Here is a 27,492-nt window from a genome sequence, read left to right as displayed (position 1 = left end):
CGCTGGTCCCGCCCCTCCGCCCCTGTGCGACCGCCCGCCCCGCCCCCGTCGCTGCGCTGGCTCCAGGCCGCGCGGCCCGCCCGCTTCATGTGGCCCGTCCTGCGGCGGCCGTTGGCTGGGATCCGCGAGGCGGCCATTGGCTGGGATCCGCGAGGCGGCCATTGGCTGGGATCCGCGAGGCGGCCGTTGGCTGGGATCCGCGAGGCGGCAGCGGCGGCGGCGGCCCGCGAGGCTCCGGAGACGGCGGCCGAGGCCCAGGCGGCGGCGCACAGGAGCGGCAGGAGCAGGCCGGGCCCTCGAGCGGCCGCCCGGCTGCAGCTTGTGCGCCCGCCGGGGGCTGCTGTGGCTGCCGCGCCGCTCGCTGCTCGCTGCGATCTTCTTCTTCTCCCTCTCGTCCTCGCTGCTCTACTCCGTCTGTGTGGCCCCCGGCATAGGTAGGAGGGGGCCTCCCAGGACCCGACCCCGACCCGGCCCGGCGCGCCTGAGGCCGCCGCACCTTCCCGCCCGTTGCGCCCGGCCCCGGGGCGCCGCCTGCCGCCCCGCGGACCCCTTCCCCTCCCCCCCGCCCCGCGGACCCCTTCCCCCCCGCCGCCCCGCGGACCCCTTCCCCCCCCGCCCCGCGGACCCCTTCCCCCCCCGCCCCGCGGACCCCTTCCCCCCCCGCCCCGCGGACCCCTTCCCCCCCCGCCCCGCGGACCCCTTCCCCCCCCCCGCCGACCCCTTCCCCCGCCGACCCCTTCCCCCCCCCGCCGACCCCTTCCCGCCCCCCCCGCCGACCCCTTCCCGCCCCCCCCGCCGACCCCTTCCCGCCCCCCCCCGCCCACCCCTTCCCCCCCCCCGCCCACCCCTTCCCCCCCCCCGCCCACCCCTTCCCCCCCCCCCCGCCCACCCCTTCCCCCCCCCCCCGCCCACCCCTTCCCCCCCCCGCCCACCCCTTCCCCCCCCGCCCACCCCTTCTCCCCCCCCCCCCGCCGACCCCTTCCCCCCCCCCCCGCCGACCCCTTCCCCCCCCCCCCGCCGACCCCTTCCCCCCCCCCCCGCCGACCCCTTCCCCCCCCCCCCCCCCCCGCCGACCCCTTCCCCCCCCCCCCCCCCCCCCCCCCCCGCCGACCCCTTCCCCCTGCCCCGGCGCGGCTCCCGGCATTCCGCGCACAGACCTGGCGCCGGCGGCAGAGCCCCGCCGCCCGCGCATCCTCCCCCGGCGCCGGAGCCCCCTGCCTGCCCGAGCCGCGCTCCCGCGCCGGGTCTCCGGTTCCCCCGGTCCCCCGTCCCAGGGTCCCGCCGACCCCTGGCCCGCCCGCGCTGCCCACTCCCCGCAGCGTCGTGCCGCCTCTGGCCCCCGAGTCCGAGCCATTTCATACAGAAAAGTAAAAACTGTAAAGGTCTCATAATACCAAGGTGCTGGTAAGCAACAGAAATTCTCATACCTTGTGGGTAGGAATGCATATATTTTCCTCATAAAAGTCTTATGAATCTTTTATGAGATTTATTTCTATATATTTTTCTTATAAATGATATTTCTAAATTTTATATTATGTGTTGTTCTCTGTGAGAATGAAATTGATTTTTTGGTAATTGTTGTACTTATGTTTAGCAACTTACCTGCACTGCTATAATACAACTAATGACTTGTCTATAAATTCTTAGGATTTTCTTTATAGATAATTGTATCCCTAGTAGGTAATCCTAAGTTTGTTAGCTTTCTAATGCTTAGTCTTTTAAAAATTTTTATTTATCTTATTTTGCTGCTGGAACCTGTAGCACAATTTTGCTAGAAATAGAGATAGCAGGCATCTTTATGTTGTTGTTATTTGTTGAAATTTTTAATCTGTCCTTTATCTGATTAAAAAAAACCAATTGTTGAGTGCTTTCCTGCATCATTTGAGATAAATACGTTTTGTTTTTCCCTAGAATTTTCAAATATCATGAATTACATGTTATTCTTTTTGTTGTAGTTTTCAATGCTGGGGATTGAAGGGCCTTGTACACGCTAGGCAATTGCTCTACCACTGAACTACATTCCCAGCACTTATGCTGATTTTTAAATATAATATATTTGCATACTGAGAATGAACTCAACTTTGACATGTTTTTATACATTATTAAATTTTCTTTAGAAAGGATATACATTTATGCTTCTCACTGGGTTCATAATTGAGATTGGCTTATGTTCTTCCTTTCTCATGCTGTCCCTGTCATATTTTATATGCATTTTTAGATTTAATTATAATATACAGTGTGCAAGTCATTACAGCTTCACAAAATGATCACATTTGTGTAACAAGAAAGAAGCAGAACTTTTCTAGGACACCAAGGGCCCTTCATGTTCTCTTCTAATCAGCACTGTTTCCCTGACAGTAACCAAAATCCTAATTTCTAACACTTTAGTTTTACCTTTTACTTTAATGTTATAAAAATGAAATCCTATATTTGAGGCCATTTTAAAAAATAAATGTTCCTTGTTTGAGGCCATTTTAAAGAATAAATGTTCCTTGAAAAGAATGTGTTTGTTAGATTCAGGATTCCTTATAGGTTCGTTGGATCAAATTTTTTTTATTACGTTGTTCTTACTAATGTCTAAAAATTATTTTTATCAATTATTATTTTATTAAATCTACTGTTTCATTTGCATATTATTACTTTCTTCTTGTAATTTTATATACAGATTTAGAATCACCATAGTTATTAACCCACAGCTAATTTTGAACTTCTTGTCCTAGGTTCATGCTTTGAATATCCTCAGAGCCTTGTTTAGAGATACACCTCTAGGAGAAAATATCATTCCGTATGTTGCCGATGGAGCTAAGGCTGCAATTCTGGGTTTTACCTCACCAGTCTGGGCAGTGAGTGCTTTTGCCATTTACTTTCATTGATTTAATTGTACCTCTAATTAAGTTTTAATAAACCTTTCACTGGATGATAAAAAAATATATATTGCATTTTATCAAGGAATTTCTCTAGGGAATAAATTCTTGGATCAGACTATATTTTGATTCTTGATGTTTTATGGCTTCATTTTATCTCTTTTGTTGGTTTATTAGACTTAAGTCTTTTATTTTAGTGCAGTAAGCTATAACTTTAACTTATCACAGTCTACCCTTGAGTGATATTTTGCTGTGCCACTTAAAGTATAAGAACTTAATATTTTGCTTCCCTTTTCTTCTTCCTATCTTGATGCTGCTATTGTTATACATTTTACTTTTTTTGTGTTGTAAGCCTGCCCTAGGTTGTTATTACTTTTGTTTAAAGTCAGTTATCTTTTTTTTTAAATTTGCCATTTTAACCATTTAACTTGGCATAAGTGTATACAATATTCATCACATTACACATTTTCAGAACCTTTTTGTCATCCCCAACAAAAGCTCTATACTCATTAAGTTTTGACTTCCTGTATTTTCTTATCCCCGGTAACCTCTGTAATACCTTTGGATTCTATGAATTTACCTGACCTAATATCTCTTATAAGTGGAATCATAACAATATTTATTAATTTATATTTGGCTTATTTCATTTAATATAATGTCTTTAAGTTTCAACCAAGTTGTAACATGTCAGAATTTTATTCCTTTTTAAGTTTGCATAACATTTCATTGTATGTGTGTACTTTATTTTCTTTATCCACTCATCTGTTGATAGATTGTTTCCACATTTTACTTATTATGGTAATTCAGCAGTGAGCATTAGCATACAAGTTATCTGAGTCCCTGTTTTCAGTTAATTTGGGTGTATTATAGGGTAATTCTATGTTTTAACTTTTTGAGGAACCATCAAACTCTTCCATAGAGACAGTATCATTTTACGTTCATATCAGCAATGCACAAGAGTTCCAATTTGTTTAAGTCTTCACTTAGGATTTTCATTTTTTAAAATGATAGTTCTTCCTGATGGGTGTGAAGTGGTATCCCTTTATGATTTTGCTTTGCATTTCCCTACTGATTAGTAATATTGATCTAGAAACAGACCAACTGTTTCTTAGTATCTTAATGTATCTCTTTTTGGATGTTGTAGATTCTGTATATCATATGTTGAGTGAGTGGTACCAATATATTCTATCAAAAGTTGAAAAATCAAGCACAAAACATTAAATAGAAGTCTAAATATTGAATCACTTTTTTTTCAATATAACACTGTCCAGAAACCATTTGACTTAGAACTCTGTAAAGACTGTGAGCAGTACCTAGTGTACTTCTTAGATTTAAGAAAGGAAACTTTCATATGTCTTTTTTCATGATTCCTTGGAGAAACCCTTATTTTTTTTTCTCCTATGTCATTGTGTCTTCTAGAGTAAAGGACAATAACCTATGATTCATAGGCGCTTGACATGTGGCTTTACAAAAATGCTTGGCAAAGGGGAGGGGAGGAGCAAAGAACCTAGGTCTTAAACCCACAGAGTGGTGGGGTGTGGTGGCCCATGCCTGTGATCCCAGCAGCTTCGGAGATCTGAGGCAGGAGGATTATGAGTTCAAAGCCAGCCTCAGCAACAGTGAGGCATAAGCATCTCAGTGAGACCCTGTCTCTAAATAAAATGCAAAGTAGGGCTGGGGATGTGGCTCAAGTGGTTAAGTCCCCCTGAGTTCAATCCTTTGTAACTCCCCACCCACAACTCCCACAAACAAAACAAAATCCACAGAGTGGAGTATTTACTAGACAGGCAGGCGTTCCAATTAGTAGGCTGCACAAACCATTCCGTACCAATATGATAAGCCTCTAATTGAGATTCAGTCTGTTGCAGTGGCTGCCAAAGGCACAGACTCCCAGTGTGAGGAACACTCCTCAAGGTTGCCAACATTTGCCTAGACAATTGGGCATCTTCTTGTAAGAGATGCAGACTTTTGGAATTCTGTCTAGGAGCATTGCATAACTGCCCTTGAAGGCACAGCTTTTACCTTTTACATTTATAGGAAGTAGAACAATACCCGTATACCATCAATGTAATCAGAGATGTAGGAATGTGGCTTGATCATCAGGAAAATTAGAGATGGTAAAACTGATTGCCAACAATATTAATATTGTTTTCTTCAAGTCTAATCCAGATAATACAAGAAATATTTTCTGTGAAAGGGCTTTAGCAGTGTGAAATGTGGTGATTTTCCCAACTTTTTGCCAAAGCCAAAAGTGTCAGAAACAAATGATTCCTTTGTGGAAGTCCATTTGTGAGACCCAAAACAGTAATGCATATGCCTGAAAAATTTTTTAAAATAAAGGAAAACATAAGAGAAACCTTTAAAATGAGTTACCTGTTAAGCCACCACAGAGTTATCATGATTCTGATGCATATTTTTTATCCTGTGAGTTTTATGCATGAATACTATCAATATCCATATATATATCCACAAAAGCTTGTAATAATATAAATGCTTATGATAATTTTATTAACTGGAATCTTCCTTTTGAACACTGGTTGTATAGGAATATTTTGTTTCTATTTGCTGTTCTTGCTTTGTCAGACAAAGTAACATCATACCTGTGACAATCTATACTGTTGCCATAAATTTTTTTAACTTTATAACAACAGTTTCACAGACTCCAGGCATAGCATTGGCTGTGTTCAGTTCTGGTGATGATCTTCTTGCTTGTAGAGTCCTGAGCAAGCATGGGACTTCATGTGGGGTGGGAGGGAGCTCATGTTGCCATATGCTGATTGCTCTATTTCCTTTCTTATGAAAACCTAATGAAATTATATGTCAACATAATCACCGGCTATGAAGAAACCTTCATTTTACAGTAACAGTTTACTATAGCATTATTTGTTGAAGTCATTTTAAAGGGTGTTTTTCCCCTAGTGCTTGTGAAATATGGTTTGATTTACAGAAATTTGATTTGTGTGCATCCTCTCAGGAATATATTGTGCCTAAAGCTGGCGACATCTGTACTTTTGACTTAATTGTTTTTCCTGATAAGTTGGAGAGGCAAAAACCCAGGTAAAGTGAATTATTTGCAGTAAAGGGCCATTTTTCAGAGAGCATTCATGTATAGATTTAATGTGTTTTTACAGATTACTGACTATTTGTATTGAGACCTTACAGGTCTTTCAATCTTTGCTACTTGGTTGGAATTTTTTAAATACAGAGAAAATGTACTATTGTAAACATTGTAGGCATTAGGCATACCTAAAGTGTAGTAGATGACATATTAAGCACTGGAAATACTAATATAAATAATGTACCTGGCATCATTTATATTACATTGATTAATTTCAGTAAACTTTATTATACTTCATATTTTATATATAAATAAAATAAGGCTAAGAGACGTGAAATACCTTTGTCTAAGAATGTGCAACTATTATCTGTCTGACTTCAGAATCTGAAGTGTGGTAAAGCAGTTTTGTGTGTGATAGGATTGCAGAAAAGGTCATTTTAGCTGATTTGTAGGGCTTGGGCCCTGTGTCCTCAGAAAGCAACTGGAGGTAAGGTTTTATTGAGTGGTACAAACCCAGAGCAGCAAGAATGAAAGAAAACAATAAATAAGGCAAGAAAGGAGGAAAGATGCTACCAAGTAGGCCCTAACCTTGCAAGAAAACTGAGCTGGTTGTCTTGTCACATGGTACATCTTCTATGTGAAACTACCACCTCTTAGAAGAGTCCCATTGCTTGTTTCTTGTTGGTCAGAGTTTACCCCTTGGGGCATTAACCCAACTTGGACAAGTGTTGGCATAAATACTTGAAATGCAACTGTGATTCCTTCTGCTATTGAAAAGCCTATTGAAAAATCCTTCACAAGGGGGTTTTATAGCAGGGAATGATGGGTTTTTTATTAATCTAGATAAATGGGGACTTGATTCTAAGGTGGCAAGAAGGAAGGAGGAAGACCAATCAGGAAGCTATTATAATAGTTCTGCCAAAAGGTGATGATGGCCTAGAATAGAGAAATGTTAGTAAAGATGGTAAGAAATGATTATGTTTGATGTACATTTTGTAGATGAAGTTAGTTTAGTCAAAATTTAAGTTACATAAAATGACTTATAGATACATATGCATAGATCCTTAGAGTTTTCTGGGCAGTTGTTCTTTTAAAATAGCATCTGATTCTCTTTATTATGTTTAGTGACTGTTGGACACCTGATTGCCTTTCCCTAGGCAACTCTCAGCCTTTCCAATAGAGCTTGCCTAGCAACCCAACTAGGGTCCTCCTATGACCCATCCTGAGGTTATATTTTCATCTAGAACAGTTTTATCTTGCTTCTCTCAAGTCAGTTCTGATTCACAGCATGCAGGGAATATCAGAGGAATATACAAAAAAGACACTTTCAGATCTTCCTGGCAGCACTGCCACGGTTACTTTGTGTCTTGTTGGCACCAATGACTCTGCCCTCTGGCAGTTGTGAAGTTGCTATGAAGGTTCCAGGCTTAGGGCTGTGTAGTCTTGAAATCCAGCTGTGCTCCACTCATCATGCTATGTGCCTTGGAATGGAGCTTCATTTACTCAGAGGAAGAGGTACATTTTTTCTAATTCACTTATAGATGCTGTATGGATTAGTGGAAACCCTTTCTTTACTTTTGACCTCTCATGGGAGAAGTATCTTACAGCTTTGGAAGACAGTTACCAAGAACTCAAGTATTGCTGGTCTTCTCCTTAGAAGCCCAGAAAATATGGCATGGTTTTTCTGGATTATAGGTGTAGGATTTCTTCAAAGTCACATGGCTTAGAACTCAAATCTCATTTAATTTTTTTCAAAAAATGTCTCTTTCTGCTCTAAACCTGTATCACATACCCTGGACAGAATATTAAAATGTTGTATCTTGACCCTATCCTTGACTGCCTACTAGGGGTGTATGGTGTGTCAGTGATCATGCTACATAGCAATTGCACAGGGTGGGCTCCCCTTTCATATTTTTTGAATATTTGTTAAGGGAGTTTATATGTTATGTAATTAAAAAATGAGTGTACATATGTGCTTGTACACACGCATACAACCTGGTGTAACCTAATTTTCTAATAAATTAGAGCTAATAAATTCTTCTCTTATACAAGTCTATATATAGAAGCTTTCTTATGCCAAGAAAGAAAGAAAAAAATTATCTATTCAATGAATAGAAGAGAAATACTTTGGTAACAGTTGTCACTTTGCAGCTGACTACCAAGTCCCTGCCAACCATATGTTGGAGACTCAGTGAAGAAAGAGGTAGAGAGCAGGAAGTATTCTGGTTTTCCCTGATAAAAAGAATTGTTTATAGGTAGAATTACTTGACAGTTGTTCTAATCTCTGCATTTTCAACTTTACCACTAATTCTGTTTTTAATCTTTTTTTAACTTGCCTACTCCTTCATTCATTTTTCCCCAAAGGAATTTGCTTTTATTGTATTACTGTTGCTATAGTTTGGATCTAAGAATTTCCCCAGAGGCCCATGTGTGAAAGGCTTGATCACCATCCTGTGGTACTATTGGGAAGTAATAGAACCTTTGGGAGGTGGGGCCTAGTGGGAGGAAGTTAGGTCATGGAGGCGTGCTCTCGAAAATCCTGTTGGGACCTACATCCCTCCTCTCTTTTCTTTTGCTTTCTGACTCCCATAAGGTAAACAGTTGTTCTCTACTACATGCTCCCTGCCATGATGGTTTGCCTTGCCACAGTCTCAAAAATAATGGGACCAACTGACCCTTTATAATAACTATTTAGTGGTCTGTTTTTTAACTTCAACAGTTTTAAAACAGTATACATCTCAGCATAGGAAATGAGCTAATGTAACATGTAATGAATAAAGGGCAAAAATTAAATGATGTTTAAGCAGATGTAGAAAAAGCATTTGACAATAATCTAATTCCATTTCATGATTAAAAACACTCAATGAACTAGGAATGGAATTTTCTCAACCTGATCAAGAACAGCAGTGGAAAACATAGCATATACTTACTGGTGAAAAACTGAAAGCTCTCCCTTAAGATCAGTAAAAGGTCAAGGGTATACACTCTTGCCACTTATGTTCAGCATTACATTAGAACTCCTAACTAGGGCAATCAGGCCAAAATAAGATGTAATAAAGGAATGTGTAACTGTTTTTATTTTCTGATGCCATGATCTTTTATGTAGAAAATCCTAAGGAACACACTCACATAAATTAGAGCTAATAAACAAGTTCAATGAGGTGGCTGAATACAAGATAAAAGTATCAAAATCATTTTTACTTGAGCAATGAATAGTCCAAACATTAATTCAAAAAGAATTTTTAAAAAAGAATAAAAGAAGAGAAGAAAATGTATGGCATATGTACACTGCTGAGGGCCATTGCCAAGTAGAAATGACGATTCAAAATCCTTGCCAGCGTACCCCATGTTAAATGGACTTGCCTTTGAAATCCGCTGTGACCTTGCATGTGTGTTTGAGAAAGGCGACCCTGCTCAAGGTGAATGAGGGTGGATCCAGGTTTGAGGAAGTATCCTGCAGGTTTGAGGAAGTATCCGGGCTTAAGATAATTTGGGTTTAAGGCATTCCCACTTTAAGACAATAGGGGTTTTAGGGAAGTTGGAGGTTGAAGATTATTGCTGCTGGGATTAGGGTGTTCCTGCTGCGTGTTCCTGTTGAGATTCAAATTGGATTTGGAAAAAGCCTCTGTGGAGTAGGTGATTGGGGGCGGCGGGATTTTGGAGATTGGATCAGAACATGTTAGCTGGAGGCCGGTGTGAGTTCTGGAATAAAGAATTGCTATTTGAATCTACAAAGCTGTGTAGTGGCTCGTGATTCAGTGCCAGCCGAGACACTGGCAGTACACAATAGAGTTCTACTCAGCCATCAAGAAGAATGAAATTATATCATTTGCTGATAAATGGATAGAACTAGAGAACAACATGCTAAGTGAATAAGCCAGACTCAGGGAGACGAGGGTCAAATCTTTTCTCTCCTGTGTGGAAGTGAAGAGAAATAAGGAATAATAAAAGGGAATCTGATGAAAACAGAAGGGAGAATAGTATAATAGAAGAAAGTCATTGAAGGGCAGGGTGGAGTGGAGGAAGACTAAATGGACTAAATTATGCTATGTGCTGTATGCATATATCACAATGAGTCACAGTTTTATGTATAATTATAATGCACCTATTAAAAATTAAATAAATAAAGGTAATAAAATAAATAGAAGAAAGATCAGTAGAGAAAGGGGATTCAGGAAAGGAGGAAGGGAGGGAAAGGGGAAGTCTAGAGAATGAAATGGAGTAAATTACAATATATGCATGTATGTACATGTCACAAAGAATACCACTATTATGTATAACTGTAATGCACTAATAAAAATATAAAGAAGAATAAAATACTTTAGAAATAAATTTAACAGAAGATGAGGCTGGGGTTGTGGCTCAGTGGTAGAGTGCTTGCCCAGCATGTGTGAGAAACTGGTTCTATTCTCAGCACCACATATAAACAAATAAATAAAGGCCCATCAATAACTAATAAAAATATTTTTTAAAAGGAAATTAATTTAACAGAAAAAGTGCAACCTTTCACACTGAAAATCTGAAAACATTATTCAGAGAAATGCAAGAGGACCAGATATCCCATGTTCATTATTGGAAGACGTTCTATCATTAAGATGATAATATTCCCCAAATTGATCTACAGATTCAACATAATTTCTGTTAAAATTCCATCTGAATATTTTTTGGCATAAATTAATATTTTGGTCCTAATATATGTTAAAAAAATACAAGGGTCCCATACTAGACAAAACAATCTTGAAAAAAAGTCAAAGGGCTCATAGGCCCCAATTTCAAAAATTACTACTAAGCAGTAGTAAATTTGATTATGGATTTGACATCAGGATAGACATATAAATCATGGAATAGGATTGATTGTCCAGAAATAAATCTCCACAAAAAATTTAAAAAATAGTGCTCAAAGATCAATGGAGAAAGAATAGTTCTTTCAACCAATAGTACTAGTACCATTAGATAGCTATAATGCAAGGGAATGAATTTCATGTTTGAGGAACTAAAAATGGATCAAAAATCTAAATGTAAGAGCTATAAAAATTTTAGAAGAAAACTTGTGTAAGTTTTTCTACCTTGGAGTGGGTTAACAGTGTCTTAGATACAACACCTAAGGTACAAGCAACAGAAAATAACATAGGTAAATTAGACTTGATCAAAATTAAGAATATACAGAAAACTCTTAGAATTCAATAATAATAAAAAGATAACCCAATTAAAAAAATGGACAATTCATTTGAATATATTTCCCCCCAAAAGATATTCAGATGGTCAATAAGTACATAAAAAGATGTTTAGCATCATTAGGGAAATGCAAATCATAGCCACAATGAGATACCATTTTGTACTCACTAAGATTAAAAAGATGGACAATAAAAGTATTGAGGAAGATGTGCAGAATCACAGAATTGGTGAAATTGAAGCCCTAATATATTGCTAATCAGAATATAAAATGGTACCACCATTTTGGCAGTTCCTACAAGCAGAGTTACTGTAATAATTTACCATACTACTTCTGGATGTATACCTAAGAGAAGTGAAAACATATTGATACAAAAATTTGTGCACAGATGTTTTCAGTAGCATTATCCATAATAGCCAAAAAATGGGAAACAAGCCAAATGTCCCATCAAATGCTGAACAGATTTAAAAAATGTGATATATCTCTATTATGGGATATTACCATAAAAAGGAAGAACATATCAAAAAATGTTAGAATATGGGTGAATCTTGAGGATATTGTGCTGAGTGAAAGAAGGCTTACATAAAAGGCCATCTGTTTCATGATCCTATGTATATGAAATGTCTGGAATAGGCAAATATTTAGAGACAGAAATAGATCAGTGCTTTCCTACTATGGGTGGAGGGAAAATGATGACTAATGTGTGCAGGGTTTCATTTTGGGGCTGTGAAAATATTGTTGATTTAGTGGTGATAGTCTCCCACTTTAGAAATATAGTAAAAACCACTGACTTGTATACTTCAAAATGGTGAATTTTACAGTATGTGTATTGTATCTCAAAGAAGGGAAAGTCATTTTTAAAATATTAAAACCAAGTATTGGGGGCTGGGGATGTGGCTCAAGCGGTAGTGCACTCGCCTAGCGTGCGTACGACCCGGGTTCGATCCTCAGCAGCACCACATACCAACAAAGATGTTGTGTCCGCCGAGAACTAAGAAAAAATAAATGTTAAAATTCTCTCTCTCTCTCTCTCTGCGCCCCCCATTCTCTCTTTAAAAAAAATAAATAAATAAAACCAAGTATCATCAATTGATTACTTTTGGAGGTTTGCTCTGCCCTGAATGGAAAATTGGTTAATACATGCAAATAATTCTGTATTGAGTGAACAGGGTAACCAAATAGATGATTAGGGAAAGTTTTTAAAATTTTTTCTGGGAATGTTAAGTAATTAATGCAGAAGTTCTGATAGAGTATCACCGTTTTGCTATATGTATCAGAATAGGTATTGATCATAATTGGCTACTAAATGGAGGAATTTTATAATGGATTTCTTGGTCTGTTTGAGCTGCTATAACAAAATGCCACAGAATGGGTGACTTATAAGCAGCAAAAATTTATTTCTCATAGTTCTGGAGGCTGGGAAATCCAAGATCGATGTGCCAGCAGATTCAGTGTCTCATGAGGGCCTGCTTTTTGGTTCATAGAAGTTGCCTTATCTTGTAAAAGGTTAAAGGGGGCAATGGATCTCTCTCTCTCTCTCTCTCTCTCTCTCTCTCTCTCTCTCTGGTCTCTTTAATATGAGCATTTAATATTTCATTTATAAGTGTAAAGATTTCATAACCTAATCATATCCTAAGTACCCCACCTCCCAAAGCCATCACTTTGAAGGTTAGGATTTCTACATATGTATTTGGGGAAGGAGGCACAAACATTCAGCCTATGCAGGATGGATCAAGCTGATAGTATTGATACCCATTGGTTCATCTTTTTTTTTTTTTAATATAGAGACAGGGTCTTACTAAGCTGCTCAGGCCTCAGTAAGTTGCTGAGGCTGGCTTTGAACTTGTGGTCCCCCTGCCTCAGCCTTTGAACTTGTGGTCCCCCGGCCTTTCTGGGATTACAGGCGTGTGTCACTGCACCCGGCTCCATTTGTCCATATTAATATTACTAAAATGCATTATCTGTCTCTTGCCCTCAGTCTATTGATTAAAAAAAAAGAATTTTATTTCTGGGTTGTGCCTGTTTCACAAAGTGAAAAAAAAACCCTATGGTTTTGTTTAAAGTGTGTATTCTCAACATCTCCAGATGTTTAACTTTAGTGCATCTGGCAGCCTTTGTCAGAGAGTTTGGTTTAGGGCAAAATGGAATTTGTGTTTCTGTTGTGTTTTGTTTATTTTTTTGTTATTACTTGTTGTTGAGAGCCACAGCCAAAGGGGCCCCAGCAAACTTCCAGCTGCCAGCAAGCTTCAGACTGCCCCAGCAACATCTAGCTGATTGGCTCCTCTGCGGTGATGTTCATTGGGCTGTTTCCCTGCCCTTCAGACTGCCAGCTGATGATTGGCTCACAGCTGCCCCAGCAACATCTAGCTGATTGGCTCCTCCACGGAGCTGCTCATTGGGTGACTTCTTTGGCTCTGCCCACGCAACCCAGCCAATCAGCCTCAAGAGGAGGAGGATTGTGGGAGGTTGAGAGGCTGGTGTGGGGGAGAGAGGCTTGTGGAAGCCGGTGGTGGCAGTTGGGCTCTGAGGGTTTTTCCCTGGAGCTGTTTTGTTTGGCGTTTGTAGTTCTAAAAATAAAGTTAGTTTCTTTTTGACAAGTGGCTCCTGATTTGTGCCAAGCCAGACTTCGGCATTTGGTGGCTCGCACGGGGAGCAACTGAGGGTAAGTAAACTGCTCGCCCCTGAGGGCAGGGCGAGAGGATGGGGAGCCATTCTAAGTCTCCTCTTTTGTTTTGCTTCGTTTTTGTTTTAACTTTCCTGTCCCTGGAGATGAGTAAGAGGGAAGAAAAACCACTCACATCTGAGGAAAAACTATTTGCGTTTGAGGAACAGATAGGGAGAAAGGACGGATACATATGTCAGGAGGATAGAAAGGCTGTTATAATGATTTTGTGTGGTTCCCTTTTTATTGGATTCTGTCTCGGTTTTGTTTGGCGTCATCTTGTTGGGTTGTATTATAGTAGAAATACGGGATCAGCAATTAGTAAAAAACAAACCGAAAGAGTGTTAAGTAAATTGTTAGAGGAAGGAAGCTTCCCAGTAAAACCAAGAGCAGTCAGGGCATACGTTGATGTAATACAAGAATATAGCCCATGGCTTTTTAAGGAGGGGTTGTTAGATATATCACAATGGAACCATCATGGTGAAGATTTAAAAAGAATAGAAAAGAACAACCCGGGGACTCTGCCAGTTGGCACATTGTCATTGTGGACGTTGGTATCTAGTTTGCTTAGTCCAAAGCCTTCAGTTCAGACAGAGGTAGAGGAAGAAGAAGACATATTGATTCAAGTAGAAGAGGAAGTCTCTCAAGTTAGTCAGACAGAGGAAAAGATTCAAGTAAAAGCTCGAGCTAGTCAGAAAGAGGAAAAGATTCAAGTAAAAGAGAAGGTCTTTCGAGATAGTGAGACAGAGGAAGGAAGTTTAGAGCAGAAAAATCTATCAGGGGAAAAGTTAAAACAGGTGACTGCTAATAAGACCCTTTTGTTAGAGAGCGTAAGTGTCCAACCAACAGCACCGCCTCTACAGGAGACTGCTACTAACAGCATTCTATCACCAGAGGGCGTAAGTGTTCAACCAACAGCGCCACCTCTACAGGAGACTGCTACTAACAGCACTCTATCACCAGAGGGCATAAGTGTCCAATCAACAGCACCACCTCCATATGCTAAGAGACTCCCAACCCCCGCAGTTGATAGTTTGGATCCTGAGACAGGATCTCAAGTATGCCCTGTATTTGAGGTAGGAGGGCAGCGAACTTACCAGGGTTTAAATTTCAAATCAGTGAAGGAGCTAAAAGAGGCTGTAGCAACCTATGGTCCTCAAGCACCCTTCACTGTAAGCTTGGTCGAATCCATTACCAACTTAAGCATGACGCCAGCAGATTGGGCTAGTTTGTGTAAAGCTGTGCTAAATGGAGGACAATACCTGTTATGGAAGGTTGCCAATGAGGAATTTTGCAAGGAGACGGCTAGTCGAAATGCAGCAGCTGGTTATCCTCAGAGAAATCTAGATATGTTGTTAGGAAAGGGACCTTATGAGGATCGGCAGCAACAACTTGCATATGATCCTGGTGTATATTTACAAATTGCTGTAGATGCAGTTAGGGCATGGAAGTCTTTACAAGAACCTGGAGGTTTACAAGGTCAATTATCTAAGATAATACAAGGAGCTAATGAACCTTACGCTGAATTTGTAGATAGGCTTATTCAAACAGCTACCAGAGTTTTTGGGAATACAGAACAAGCAATGCCATTTATAAAACAACTGGCTTATGACCAAGCGAATCGTTGGTGTAGAGATATCATTAGACCATGGAAACATGAAGATTTAAACACATATATTAAATTATGTAGAGACATTAATGAACAAGGGCAAATTGTGGCAGCTGCAGTAAAACAAGCTTTAGATGCCAGAGACATTAATGAACAAGGGCAAATTGTGGCAGCTGCAGTAAAACAGGCTTTAGATGCCAGAGACATTAATGAACAAGGGCAAATTGTGGCAGCTGCAGTAAAACAGGTTTTAGATGCCAGAGACATTAATGAACAAGGGCAAATTGTGGCAGCTGCAGTAAAACAGGCTTTAGATGCCAGGCCAAGAACATGCTACAATTGTCAACAAACAGGACATTTTAAAAGGAATTGCCCCATAGGAGGAGGGTTTAACAAAACTAGGTATCAAACAAGTAGAATACCGGGTATTTGCCCACGATGCCGTAGAGGGAGACATTGGGCTAATGAATGCCGTTCTCAAACCACCATAGAGGGTACTCCATTATATTGGGCTAATGAATACCATCCTCAAACCACCATAGAGGGTACTCCATTATCAAAAAACGAACAAGGACAAGGTGTTTATCCACAATATTGTGGACAAAGGCATCGGGCTCCGTTGCCAAAAAATGGACAGGGGGCCCCAATGCTCCGGGGCCCCAAACCACAAATATACGGAGCACTGGAGGAACCCAGCAACCCCAGCAACCCCATCAGGGTAGTGCCCAGCACATCAGATCCCTCATCAGACAAACCAGAGGGAGCGCAGGGTTGGACATCTGCGCCTCCACCAAATCAGTACTAACTCCAGAGATGGGAGTTCAAATCATTCCCACAGGGGTAAAAGGACCTCTTCCCAAAGGAACAGTAGGCTTATTATTGGGACGCAGCTCTTCTACTCTAAAAGGACTTTTGATAAGTCCTGGGGTAATTGATTCCAATTATGAAGGTGAAATAAAAATTATAGCCAGTTCTCCAAAGGGTATATCAGTAATTTCACCAGGAGATAGAATAGCACAGTTACTAATAATACCAAGCCTACATGATAAATTTTCCAGTCATGTTGTAGAAAGAGGTTCCAAGGGATTAGGCTCCACAGGTGTAGATTGGGCTATGCTTTCTTTAAATTTAGATTCTCGCCCCATGCTAAAACTAAATATTCAAGGACATGAATTTAATGGGCTACTGGATACAGGTGCAGATCTTAGCATCATCTCTCGTCAAGAATGGCCAAAACATTGGCCATTACAACAAGCCACTCAATCGCTTCGAGGCCTAGGAGTGGCGACTAATCCCGATAGAAGTGCAATGCTATTAGATTGGAAGGATCCTGAAGGATGTGAAGGAACTATACAGCCATATGTATTGGATCATCTTCCCGTAAATTTATGGGGACGAGATGTCTTAGATCAATTAGGTTTGACATTAACAAATAATATCAATCAAAATGCACCCACTATTATGGCTAGACAAGGTTTTAGGAAAGGAAAAAGATTAGAAAGACAAGAACAATGTATAGCAGCACCAATACAAATAGATCAAAGAACAGACAGACATGGGTTGGATTTTCACAAAGGGCCACTGAGACAATAAAAATTACATGGAAATCAGAAAGACCAGTATGGGTTCCTCAGTGGCCCTTGACTAAAGAAAAGACACAAGTAGCCCATGATCTGGTCAAACAACAATTAGCGGAAGGACATATACAACCTTCTGTATCTCCCCATAATACTCCCATTTTTGTCATCAAAAAGAAATCTGGTAAATGGAGACTACTGCAAGATTTAAGAGCCATTAACAATGAAATGGTCATTATGGGACCTGCTCAATCGGGGATTCCTCAATTGTCTGCTTTGCCAAAAACTTGGTATGTTTTAGTTATAGATATTAAAGATTGTTTTTTTTTCAATTCCAATTCATCCTGAGGATAGTCCACGTTTTGCATTTACTATCCCTGCACTAAATCATGAAGGTCCTGATCAGAGATATGAATGGAAAGTACTCCCTCAAGGGATGGCTAACAGCCCAACTATGTGTCAAATTTATGTTAACAAAGTAATCCAGCCACTTAGAAATCAAAATCCTGAACTACAAATATTTCACTATATGGATGATGTGTTATTGGCACACAAAGCTAAAAACACATTGCTAGAATGTTATGCCACACTTACAAACTTATTAAAAAATTATAATCTAGAGATAGCAATAGATAAAGTGCAATTAAATTTTCCAATTAATTATTTAGGAGTTCTATTATCCTCAACCATGGTCCGTCCACCAAAAATTCAAATACGAGTAGATCAACTCAAATCACTTAATGACTTTCAAAAGTTATTAGGAGATATAAATTGGATAAGGCCTTATCTAGGTATTCCAACAGGAGAATTGGGACCTTTATTTGATATCCTAAAAGGTCCATCAGATCCAAATTCACCCCGAATGTTAACGCCTGAAGCAAGAAAGGCATTAAAAATCATTGAAACATATATGGAAAATATGCATTTGGATAGAATTGATATAAGTTTGCCTTTATTATTTATTGTACTACCAACAAAATATATTCCTACAGGAGTATTTTGGCAAGAAGGTCCATTATTATGGATACATTTATCTTATTCTCCTAACACTATTCTTACTAGGTATCCTGAGGCTGTAGGACAATTAATACTCAAAGGAATAAAAACAGCAAAGGCAGTGTTTGGAATTTCTCCCCATAAAATTATTACTCCATATACTATGAATCAAATTGATGAATTAGCTAATGAGTTAAATACTTGGGCAATAATAATGTGCAAATCTAATGTTTCATTTGATAACCACTTACCATCTAATCCTTTATTGTCTTTTTGGTCATTGCATCCTGTAATTTTTCCAAAAATGACAAGAAAAACACCTATCATGAATGCTCCAAATATATTCACTGATGGGTCAAATAATGGTACAGCAGCAATAGTTACACCTGATCAAACTTTTACATTTTTAGTACCCAAACAATCAGCTCAAAAGGTAGAGCTTAATGCAGTATTACAAACTTTTGTGATGTTTAAAGATTCTGTATTTAATTTATTTTCTGATAGCCAGTATATAGTTAATGCTATAGTATCCCTTGAAGATGCTGGTAGAATTTCCCCTTCTTCTACTGTTTTCTCTTTGTTTTCCACTATACAAAGTTTAATCTGGGACAGAAAAGATCCATTCTTTATAGGACATATCAGGGCACATACAGGATTGCCTGGAGCCCTTAGTTTGGGCAATGATTTAGCAGATAAAACTACACGTGACATACATATTTTCTCTATACTAGAAGAAGCTATAAATTTTCATGAAAGATTCCATGTCAATGCTAATACTTTACAAAAGCGTTTTAAAATAACTAAGGAACAAGCTAGACAAATAATAAAACAATGTCAAAATTGTGTGACCTTTTTACCACAAGTTAATCTTGGAGTCAATCCTAGAGGATTGATGCCTAACCATATTTGGCAGATGGACGTCACACACTTGCCAGAATTTGGAAAATTAAAATATTTGCATGTTACAGTTGATACTTCTTCTGGATTTTTGATGGGCTCCCTTCATGCCGGTGAAAAAACTAAAGATGTTATAGCTCATTGCTTACAAAATTTTGCCACTGTGGGCATTCCAAAACAGTTAAAAACAGATAATGCCCCTGGTTATACGTCTACTTCTTTTAAACAATTTTGCTCATCATTTGGCATTACTCATATAACAGGAATCCCATACAATCCACAGGGTCAAGGCATAGTTGAAAGAGCTCATCAAACTATTAAAATGTACTTATTAAAGCAAAAAGATGGAATTGGGAAGGGGTATATATTCCCCAAAGATAAACTTAAAATAACCCTTTTTACTCTAAACTTTTTAAATTTGGATTCATTAGGACTTAGTGCTGCAGAAAGGCATATGTGTCCAAAAAATGTACATAAGCCTAAGGTACTTTGGAAAGATATTCTAACAGGACAATGGAAAGGTCCTGACCCAGTAATTGTCTGGAATCGGGGGTCTGTTTGTGTGTTTCCACAGGAAGAACAGCAGCCGATTTGGATTCCAGAGAGATTAACCAAGGTTCTGACCCAGAACAGCAGCCGATTTGGATTTCAGAGAGATTAACTAAAATCCTGACCCAGTGATTGTCTGGAGTCGGGGGTCTGTTTTTGTGTTTCCACAGGGAGAACAGCAGCTGATTTGGATTCCAGAGAGATTAACTAAAGTGATTTCTACAGACCAAAAAGAAGATGATTTAGCTCAAATCCATAATAGCTGATATCCAAAACTCCAATTTGGCTATCCTTACATCTGCGACAGAACCAGGATGCTTTTTTCAATATCTATTTTATTATTGCCCTTTCCCATATCATGAAGTTCTATTTTATTTTTTTGAGCTCATACAGACCTAGGTTAATGTTTTGCTGATCAGTTCTATTTTTTTTTGACTATAGAGTTTTTAAACATTGCAATAGAGATTTTACCTGTAAAAAGTTATAAGGCCTTTACTATTATGTTATGTGTTGTATGTATTATATTATGTGTGCACACTTGTGTTTTGTGTTATATGTTTGAATGTACGTATGTCCAATGTATGTATTTCCATATATCATATATGATGAGCGCTCATGAAAAGATGGATCCAAATATTTTTTTTTTATTCACGTGATTTAAATGGTTTAATTTAAATTGGGTAAATAACTGTTAAGAATTGTTTTAATATGTAAACAAAAAAGGAGGTTAACAGATCTGTTTGTTTACTCTCACCTTTCGTTTTCATTATATTTAATAATTCTCTTCACTATAATGTAAATTGTTAAGAAAATTGTTTTCTTTTAGTGCCTTCTGAAATGTTACCTAATTTTTTCTTTAGCCATTATTGCCAGAATTTCTATCTTCAGATGAAGATAATATAAATTGTTAAGAAAATTGTTTTCTTTTAGTGTCTTCTGGAATGTTACCTAATTTTTTCTTTAGCCATTATTGCCAGAATTTCTATCTTCATCCCAGTGCCGATGAAGATAATATAAATTATTAAGAAAATTGTTTTCTTTTAGTGTCTTCTGGAATGTTACCTAATTTTTTCTTTAGTCATTATTGCCAGAATTCCTATCTTCATCCCTGTGCCGGTGAAGACAAAGATAAAACTAATCTACAGTTTCTGCAATAGCCATCACTGAACTGCTTACAGGACTTGCACTGAACTGCTTACAGAACTATGTGTCACTTATATGCATTGTGAACTATCTGTTGGTGCAGCGACTTGTGGTAGTGTTGGGGTATTTTTGCTGATGATATCATCGGTGGTACAATTTTCCCAAAAGGAGCCGTCAATTGACTTGGTATATCTTCCTCCCTTCTGCTTGTCATGATCATTCAGCTAAAATTTGAGGGTCAACAGAGGTGAGGCAAAGAACCTCACCCCCCCCCCCCCGCTGAGACCTCTCCACAGGTGTGGCTGTATACTGGACCGGTAGTCAATGACGGGTAAGATCCAATTACAATGGTACCAACCTAAGACAGGAGGCTGACGCCCTGAGGTCAGCTCATCCGAAGACGGGTAAGGACCATATGTATTGGACAACCTAAGGCAGGCACGGTCCATAAGCCACATGCTTGTTGTTTAAACAGAGAGGGGGAGATGTTGAGAGCCACAGCCAAAGGGGCCCCAGCAAACTTCCAGCTGCCAGCAAGCTTCAGACTGCCCCAGCAACATCTAGCTGATTGGCTCCTCTGCGGTGATGTTCATTGGGCTGTTTCCCTGCCCTTCAGACTGCCAGCTGATGATTGGCTCACAGCTGCCCCAGCAACATCTAGCTGATTGGCTCCTCCACGGAGCTGCTCATTGGGTGACTTCTTTGGCTCTGCCCACGCAACCCAGCCAATCAGCCTCAAGAGGAGGAGGATTGTGGGAGGTTGAGAGGCTGGTGTGGGGGAGAGAGGCTTGTGGAAGCCGGTGGTGGCAGTTGGGCTCTGAGGGTTTTTCCCTGGAGCTGTTTTGTTTGGCGTTTGTAGTTCTAAAAATAAAGTTAGTTTCTTTTTGACAAGTGGCTCCTGATTTGTGCCAAGCCAGACTTCGGCACTTGTGGTGCTGGGCAAGCACTCTATCACTGAGCCCTACTTTTAACCTTTCTTTTTGTGTTTTATCATTGTTATGATTTGAGGGAAGTAATGGTGTCCTAAATGTCCTTACCAAGCCTTCTGAGACTGAGTAAGATAATCAAGACCTGTGATAGGCAGAGGTGATACTGATATTGACAGGATGGATCTATTTGTTACAGTTTGGGCATATTAGGCAGGGCATGTAGTAGGGACTCCATTAATGTTTGCTGACTATTGAATGGACCTAAGTAGATCTGTCCAAGATTAGGGTTTCATTGCAATTTTGGTATGAATTTTATTTGGACTCTATGGTCATTTTTCCACCACCCCTTTTCTTTAATTTGTTGCCAACATTTCAAAATAGTGAGATTTCACATAAAAATCATGTTTCTGGCTTCTGTTAAAAAAGCAGAAGATCTGGCAACATTAGGCTTGCATTCCTTCATGGCAGCTAGTCAGCTGAAGCTGAGCAGGGACTAAATTAGACACAGTCCACTGCTGCCTCTGTTGCTCCCTGCTTCTACTGGGCGTTTGAGTTTGTGACCCTTATGCAATGGTTTCAGGAAGTGGTTTTCTAAATCTCAAGTTATTACTTTTTTAAAAAAATCTTTGTTTATTAATTTATTTTTGTGTGGTGCTGAGGATCAAACCCAGTTCCTCACATGTGCGAGGCAAGGGCTCTACCACTGAGCTATGGCTCCAGCCTGCATTATTACTTTTAATGACTTTTCTGATTATATTGCTACTTAACATACCATATGATCACTTACCTAATTAGAAAATAAGCTCTATGATGGCAGCAATTGTGTGTCTTCTATTTCTAGATATTCTCTGTGGTGCTGATATATTGCCTTGCACACCATAAGGAAGGCAGTACATACTTAAACCTCTCTACTCTGATTTGGCAAGGTGATTGAGGAAGACCAATAATGCTAGAATATTCAAGACATTGTCGTGAAATTCCAAAGTATCTTGATGCATTGGCTTGGAAAACATACTCTGTAGTGTCTTGGAGAAATGATCCAAGTTTATTAACATTATTCTTGCCTCTTGTTTTTATTAATCAGTTCTATCATATAATTTTAGGGTTAATATCCCTTGGCTATATTATTGGCATTGTGAAGTTAATGGCATTTGGAATATTAAGTATTTTCTTGACTATTTATTACATGGATTCTTTGAAATTAAGTCTTACAAGTATTTTCTCACAGGTAGGTAAGTACAGAAAAATAAGTGAAAAGAGTTGAGGTCTAGAATAATCATTGTCAGGAAGGATATGAAAAATAGTTTTTTTTTCTTAAAGTACTGTTTGGTGATTCAATTCAAGGACAAAATGAAATCAATTGATAATATTAGAATAGGAAAAAACTATATTGTGTTTGGAGTTAGGGCTTAATTTAAGAGTTCATTGAGTCAATTACTATTAAGTTTTTTTAAAAAAAGTTGTCTCATTTTGTGAAAACAAACCATGTTTTCTTTAGTCCTACACTAGCCAATGGTATAATGATTGGAATACCTAGTTGACCATTATACATGTTGATTTCATGCCATAAATATTCCTTGACCCATATTGTGTGTTTATTTTTATAATAGGTGAGAAATTCATCCACTCTTCTCTTTAGTTCCTTGATCACAAGAATTTTTGGAGTTAAAAGGGAAAAGGATGAACTTTCCAAAACAAATAGGTAAGTAAGCTTCATCTAATGCTAACTTTTCTTTTTACACAAAATTGTCCTGGCCAAAAATAATTGTCGAAATTTTGCTTACTTTTACAGATTCATCTGTAGCATAAAACTATAAAAATGGTATAATGAATTAACCTGTGCTGCCAAATTCTAAATCCTTGGGCAAAAATATCAACTAATTACAAAGTTGACCTTTCAAATCAACAAATATAAAGCAAGGAAGCCAGGGCTGAAATATAGACTTGTTTCTCACTGCAGTAACTATTCTTTTTTCTTTGTGTCTTCTTCAAGTATTCCTGAAATGTCCTACATTCTTTTTTCCTGATGTGTTATCGAGTATTTACTATCTGTGCAGTATCTTTAATCATATAGGCGAAAGTTTAAAAGATTGTGAAACTCTTATCAGAACACCTTCCAGACTACCTGTGCATTCATTACTCTCCTAAACGAAGGGAGAAAGTTGGAGATGTTGACTGTGTGAAATAAATAATGCATTTACTTTTTGGTCTTTAATTTACTCTGTTTTTTTCAGTAAGGCTTTTTAATGTCTGGAAGGAAATCTATGGAACCATTTTGGTTATTATTATTATTTAATGTAATGCACAAGTTCTGTTTGTTCTTAAAGAGAAGCTTTGGATAGTTCTTCAGCATTTGAGGATTTAATAGTAGTGTAGTTGGCTTGCAGCTGTTAACACTAGATGTCACTGTCGCTGCATGTTTAATTACTCCCTTAAACTTTTAGAATCCAATTTGACATACAAGTCATTGTCTTAAGGACCTAAACATGAATTCAAGCCCAGCTTCTCTCTTCCCTAAACAAGTTACTATGTTTTTGCTTCAAATTTAGATTTTAAACTGGTATTTATTAAAATATGTCTTCTTGTGATGAAATTAAGTTTTAAGAACTAAAAGATATGATGAAATAATTTTTTGATATGCTTGTGGTAATTCTAGTGAAACCTGCTGTGGTGGTTCTGAAAATTGCTGCTTATCAGCCTGTAAAATTCACCAAATATTTCAAAGAAAGGTAACTGGCTCTAAGTTTGAATCCCCTGAGTAAATGCAGGAATACTAAGAGATTTTTTTTTCTCCCCTGAGTTGTATTTTTAAAATAAATATTACTACTTTGGTAGCATGATTATAATTTTTACTTTATAGCCTGTTATTTTTTTTAAATATTTTTAGTTGTAGATGGACACAATACCTTTATTTATTTATTTTTAGGTGGTGCTGAGGATTGAACTCAGTGTCTTACGCATGGTAGGCAACTGCTCTACCACCAAGCCATGACACCAGCCCCTTTAGCTCATTCTTAAAGTAATTTTTCCTGTCATTAACTGAAAATTACTAGTATTTGTTTCTTTTTAACTTTGTCTAATTTGTTAATAATTCTACAGTGTGCTTAAGTTTAAAATAGTTGTATCTTTTTATGAGACCATGATGATGTTTAGTAGTATGAATAAAATATGATATTAAGTAACAATTAAAGTTAATGTTAAAATTGCTCTTCTTGAATGTGTATATAAATTTTACTGTGCACCAGAGAAAAATGATCATTAATTTCATTTAGGTTGCAACTGAAAGAGGATAGAAGAATAAAAGGGCGATGAGATCACACAGTTTTACCCTTTTAGCTAAAGTCACACTGATGGAAATTCATTTCTTTTGAATAGAGAAGATTACAAAATTAATAACTTTCCTAGAAGAAGGGAAATGGAATATTTGTATAATTATTTTGACTAATGGTGGAAAGTGAAATGAAGGAATTAGGAAGTTGATATTTTACTTAAGTGTGGTGAACATTTTTTAGTAAGAGCCTGTATTTCAATAATCAGAAGACTGGCATGTGTCATCTCCTATACAGGCTTCTCTTTTCTATTTAACTCTTGAATTATCAGTTTCTTGGCAGGTCTTCTTAGAAGTTCTGCAAAACATTTAGTTTGTTAAATTTGCAATTGTTTGTGATTATTCTACTTTTGTAGTTTATTTAATTTTGTCACTTTTTGTTGAAATATTTATATACCCATTTTCTACATATTAATTCCCCGAAGGATAGGACCGTTTCCATCTATTCTTTGTATATATAAAGGGCACTTTAAGAATGCTACTTACAATGTCTTGTTGGGTGATTACTCAGTCATCAAATAACTAACCTCAGCTGATGACACCTCACAGCCAGTTAAATTTGCTTTCACAACCACAGGTTGTTCTGCATGCAGTCTTGCAAATGTGTGCTCTTGGTCGGAAAGGAACTGAACATAAAAAGAACATCTGCTTTTTTTCCATCTAGTGTGAAAAGAATGTCTACCTTGGAGTAAATAAACTTGGTTTCTAGGCATTTTGCTGCCACTGGAGATGACCTTAGTAGAGTCCCTTATTCACTCCATACTTCAGTTTCTCAATCTATATGACAGGAGTAGTAAGATCTAGATTTTATCTTCATGGGGTTATTAAGAGTCTACAACAAACTATTACAACTTTATTATTATTTTTTTTTAAATTGAAGTCCTAAACAATTAGAGATATGGTTTGCTGTTTCTGTCTGTTGCCTTGCTGTTAGACTGTGCCTTTTGAGGACAGCACCAGGGTCAGAATCCTGTGTATCTGGTACCTTGTATACTGTCTGGTGTGTAGGAAGCATATAGAAATACTTGCTTAGTAGAAAAAGTAAATTTTATTACTGGGGAGGGGGGGATAAAAAGTTTGTTTTCTACTCCTGCCTTTGTTCTCATAAAGCCACAATAACCAACGAGGTTATCCTCTCTGTTCCTTGAGTTTCTTCTTGCTCAAATAAGAGGTTGGGCCAAGCCTGAGGTGTCTTCCCTCTAAAATATGAAGCTGAGACTTTATATAATGTTACTAGAATTGCATGTTTGATAAAGTGCCAATGCCTTAGACAGTACCTGACACATAGTAGGGACCAGAAGTTTTCATTTAATATGTGGAGAAAGGACCAGGGGTCTGCCTCTCTGTATGAGTGTGTGGAATGCACTTAAGATTGAGCTTTTGAGCCCATTGGTCTGATCTAGATGTGTTCTTTGAATTATGAATAGTGAGAAAATACAAGTTTTACAGTCATGTTATTACACTGTAATTTTCTAACACTCCTTTCCTTTCTGTTTGTTGTCATTTAACTGACTTAGTCTGACAGAATGAATAATGGATTCCATGTAAAATCGGAACATGCATAGCCCTGTTTTCTGGGGAAGGTGCTGTGCTTTCTGCTTTTCTATAGTAGCTGCCATCTGTATGTGAATGGACCGTCCTTGATAGCTGCTCATTCTTTATAGGGTAGCAGCTAAACCAATTGCATCTTTAACTCTGGGTCCCTTGTGTGTCTTAACCTTCAACTATGTTAGTTGCAGCTAAGTGGCAAGTGCCAATATATAGTAGTCTGAGAAGCTTTATTTTTGACTTTGTGGAGTGTCTGCTTTGCCAAAACTTCATACAGGTGCTCAGTGTGCAGAGTTAAATAGTATTGCTTTTACATTTTCCTTTTGCTTAAACTCAACCTGTGAGCCAATAAGAACTTAATGATGAATAAGTACTTACCTTGAATTCAGTTTAAACATGAGGGCTCCAAAACTTGGGCTTTTGAGCTTACAGTTCAGCTGGGGAGAAATAAACTGTTACTTGTGAATCAGATGAAAATAGAAGATATCACTAATCACCTGTGCATTGTGATTTGGGTAATGAATGCCTTGGACATCTGTAAATGGAAAAAATAGAGTGATGTATTTTTGAGGAAATAGTATTTCTTATAAGGCTTTGGGGATGAGTAGATTTAAGGTCATGAAATAGACTGAAAAAGAGAAATGAATAAATAATTTTGTTTACTGTGTTAAGTGCAATTTCTATTCTGTATTATTAAGGAGCTCATATTCAAATTAAGAGCTTAGTACAGTTTACTATAATTTAAGAAGAAAATGGGTTTGTAAAAGCATCACTAGATCCAAATAAAATAATTTCCAATGACTGTATTGGGAGATGTTAGATTAATTTTATTTTCTTGGACATAAATGACAGAATTATTAGAATTATTTTTCTTAGTGGCATAGGTCTAGAGGAACCCTTCAAGGGGCATCTAACTCAGCCCAACTTCTTGCTTATCGGCAGATTTTGAAGCCATTTCCAGACTGACTGGCTTCTTTCCTGTTCTTCGTGTTTTCTAGGAAAAGAGATTCCACAAGTTTCTGTGGTTACCCACTCCATTGTTTAGGAAAGAATTGGTTTTTCAAAACTAAAATTGAGAGCTTTAGGGCAATTGAGTTTTTTATATTTTAGAGAATGTAATTATTAGAATTCAGAATAGCTTATTTGCTTTGAACCACAT

The 27,492-nt window shown here is 38.6% G+C and overlaps 1 protein-coding gene across 15 annotated transcripts in view; it reads left to right on the top strand.

Annotated features, from left to right (window-relative positions):
- The first annotated feature begins 321 nt into the window (after nucleotides 1–321).
- LOC144372581 (transport and Golgi organization protein 1 homolog) overlaps nucleotides 322–27,492 on the top strand; it is a 140,856-nt gene continuing 113,685 nt past the window's right edge. For 4 of the 15 annotated variants that reach the window (XM_078035930.1, XM_078035919.1, XM_078035918.1 and 1 more), the window contains exon 1: nucleotides 23,057–23,159. Coding sequence is in view for 2 of the 15 variants with exons in the window: in XM_078035926.1 (XP_077892052.1) it covers nucleotide 2,843 (1 nt within the window). In the remaining 13 variants the exon portion in view is untranslated. Of the gene's footprint in view, nucleotides 435–1,320; nucleotides 1,405–2,720; nucleotides 2,844–23,004; nucleotides 23,160–27,492 lie in introns of those variants that run through there. The other 11 variants (XM_078035925.1, XM_078035931.1, XM_078035929.1 and 8 more) reach the window with 8 other exon arrangements.

The sequence above is a fragment of the Ictidomys tridecemlineatus genome, unplaced genomic scaffold (genome assembly GCF_052094955.1).
Source record: "Ictidomys tridecemlineatus isolate mIctTri1 unplaced genomic scaffold, mIctTri1.hap1 Scaffold_133, whole genome shotgun sequence".
Taxonomy (NCBI): domain Eukaryota; kingdom Metazoa; phylum Chordata; class Mammalia; order Rodentia; family Sciuridae; genus Ictidomys; species Ictidomys tridecemlineatus.
The sequence above is the reverse complement of the archived record's forward strand: the minus strand, read 5'-3'. Positions and strand labels throughout refer to the sequence as shown.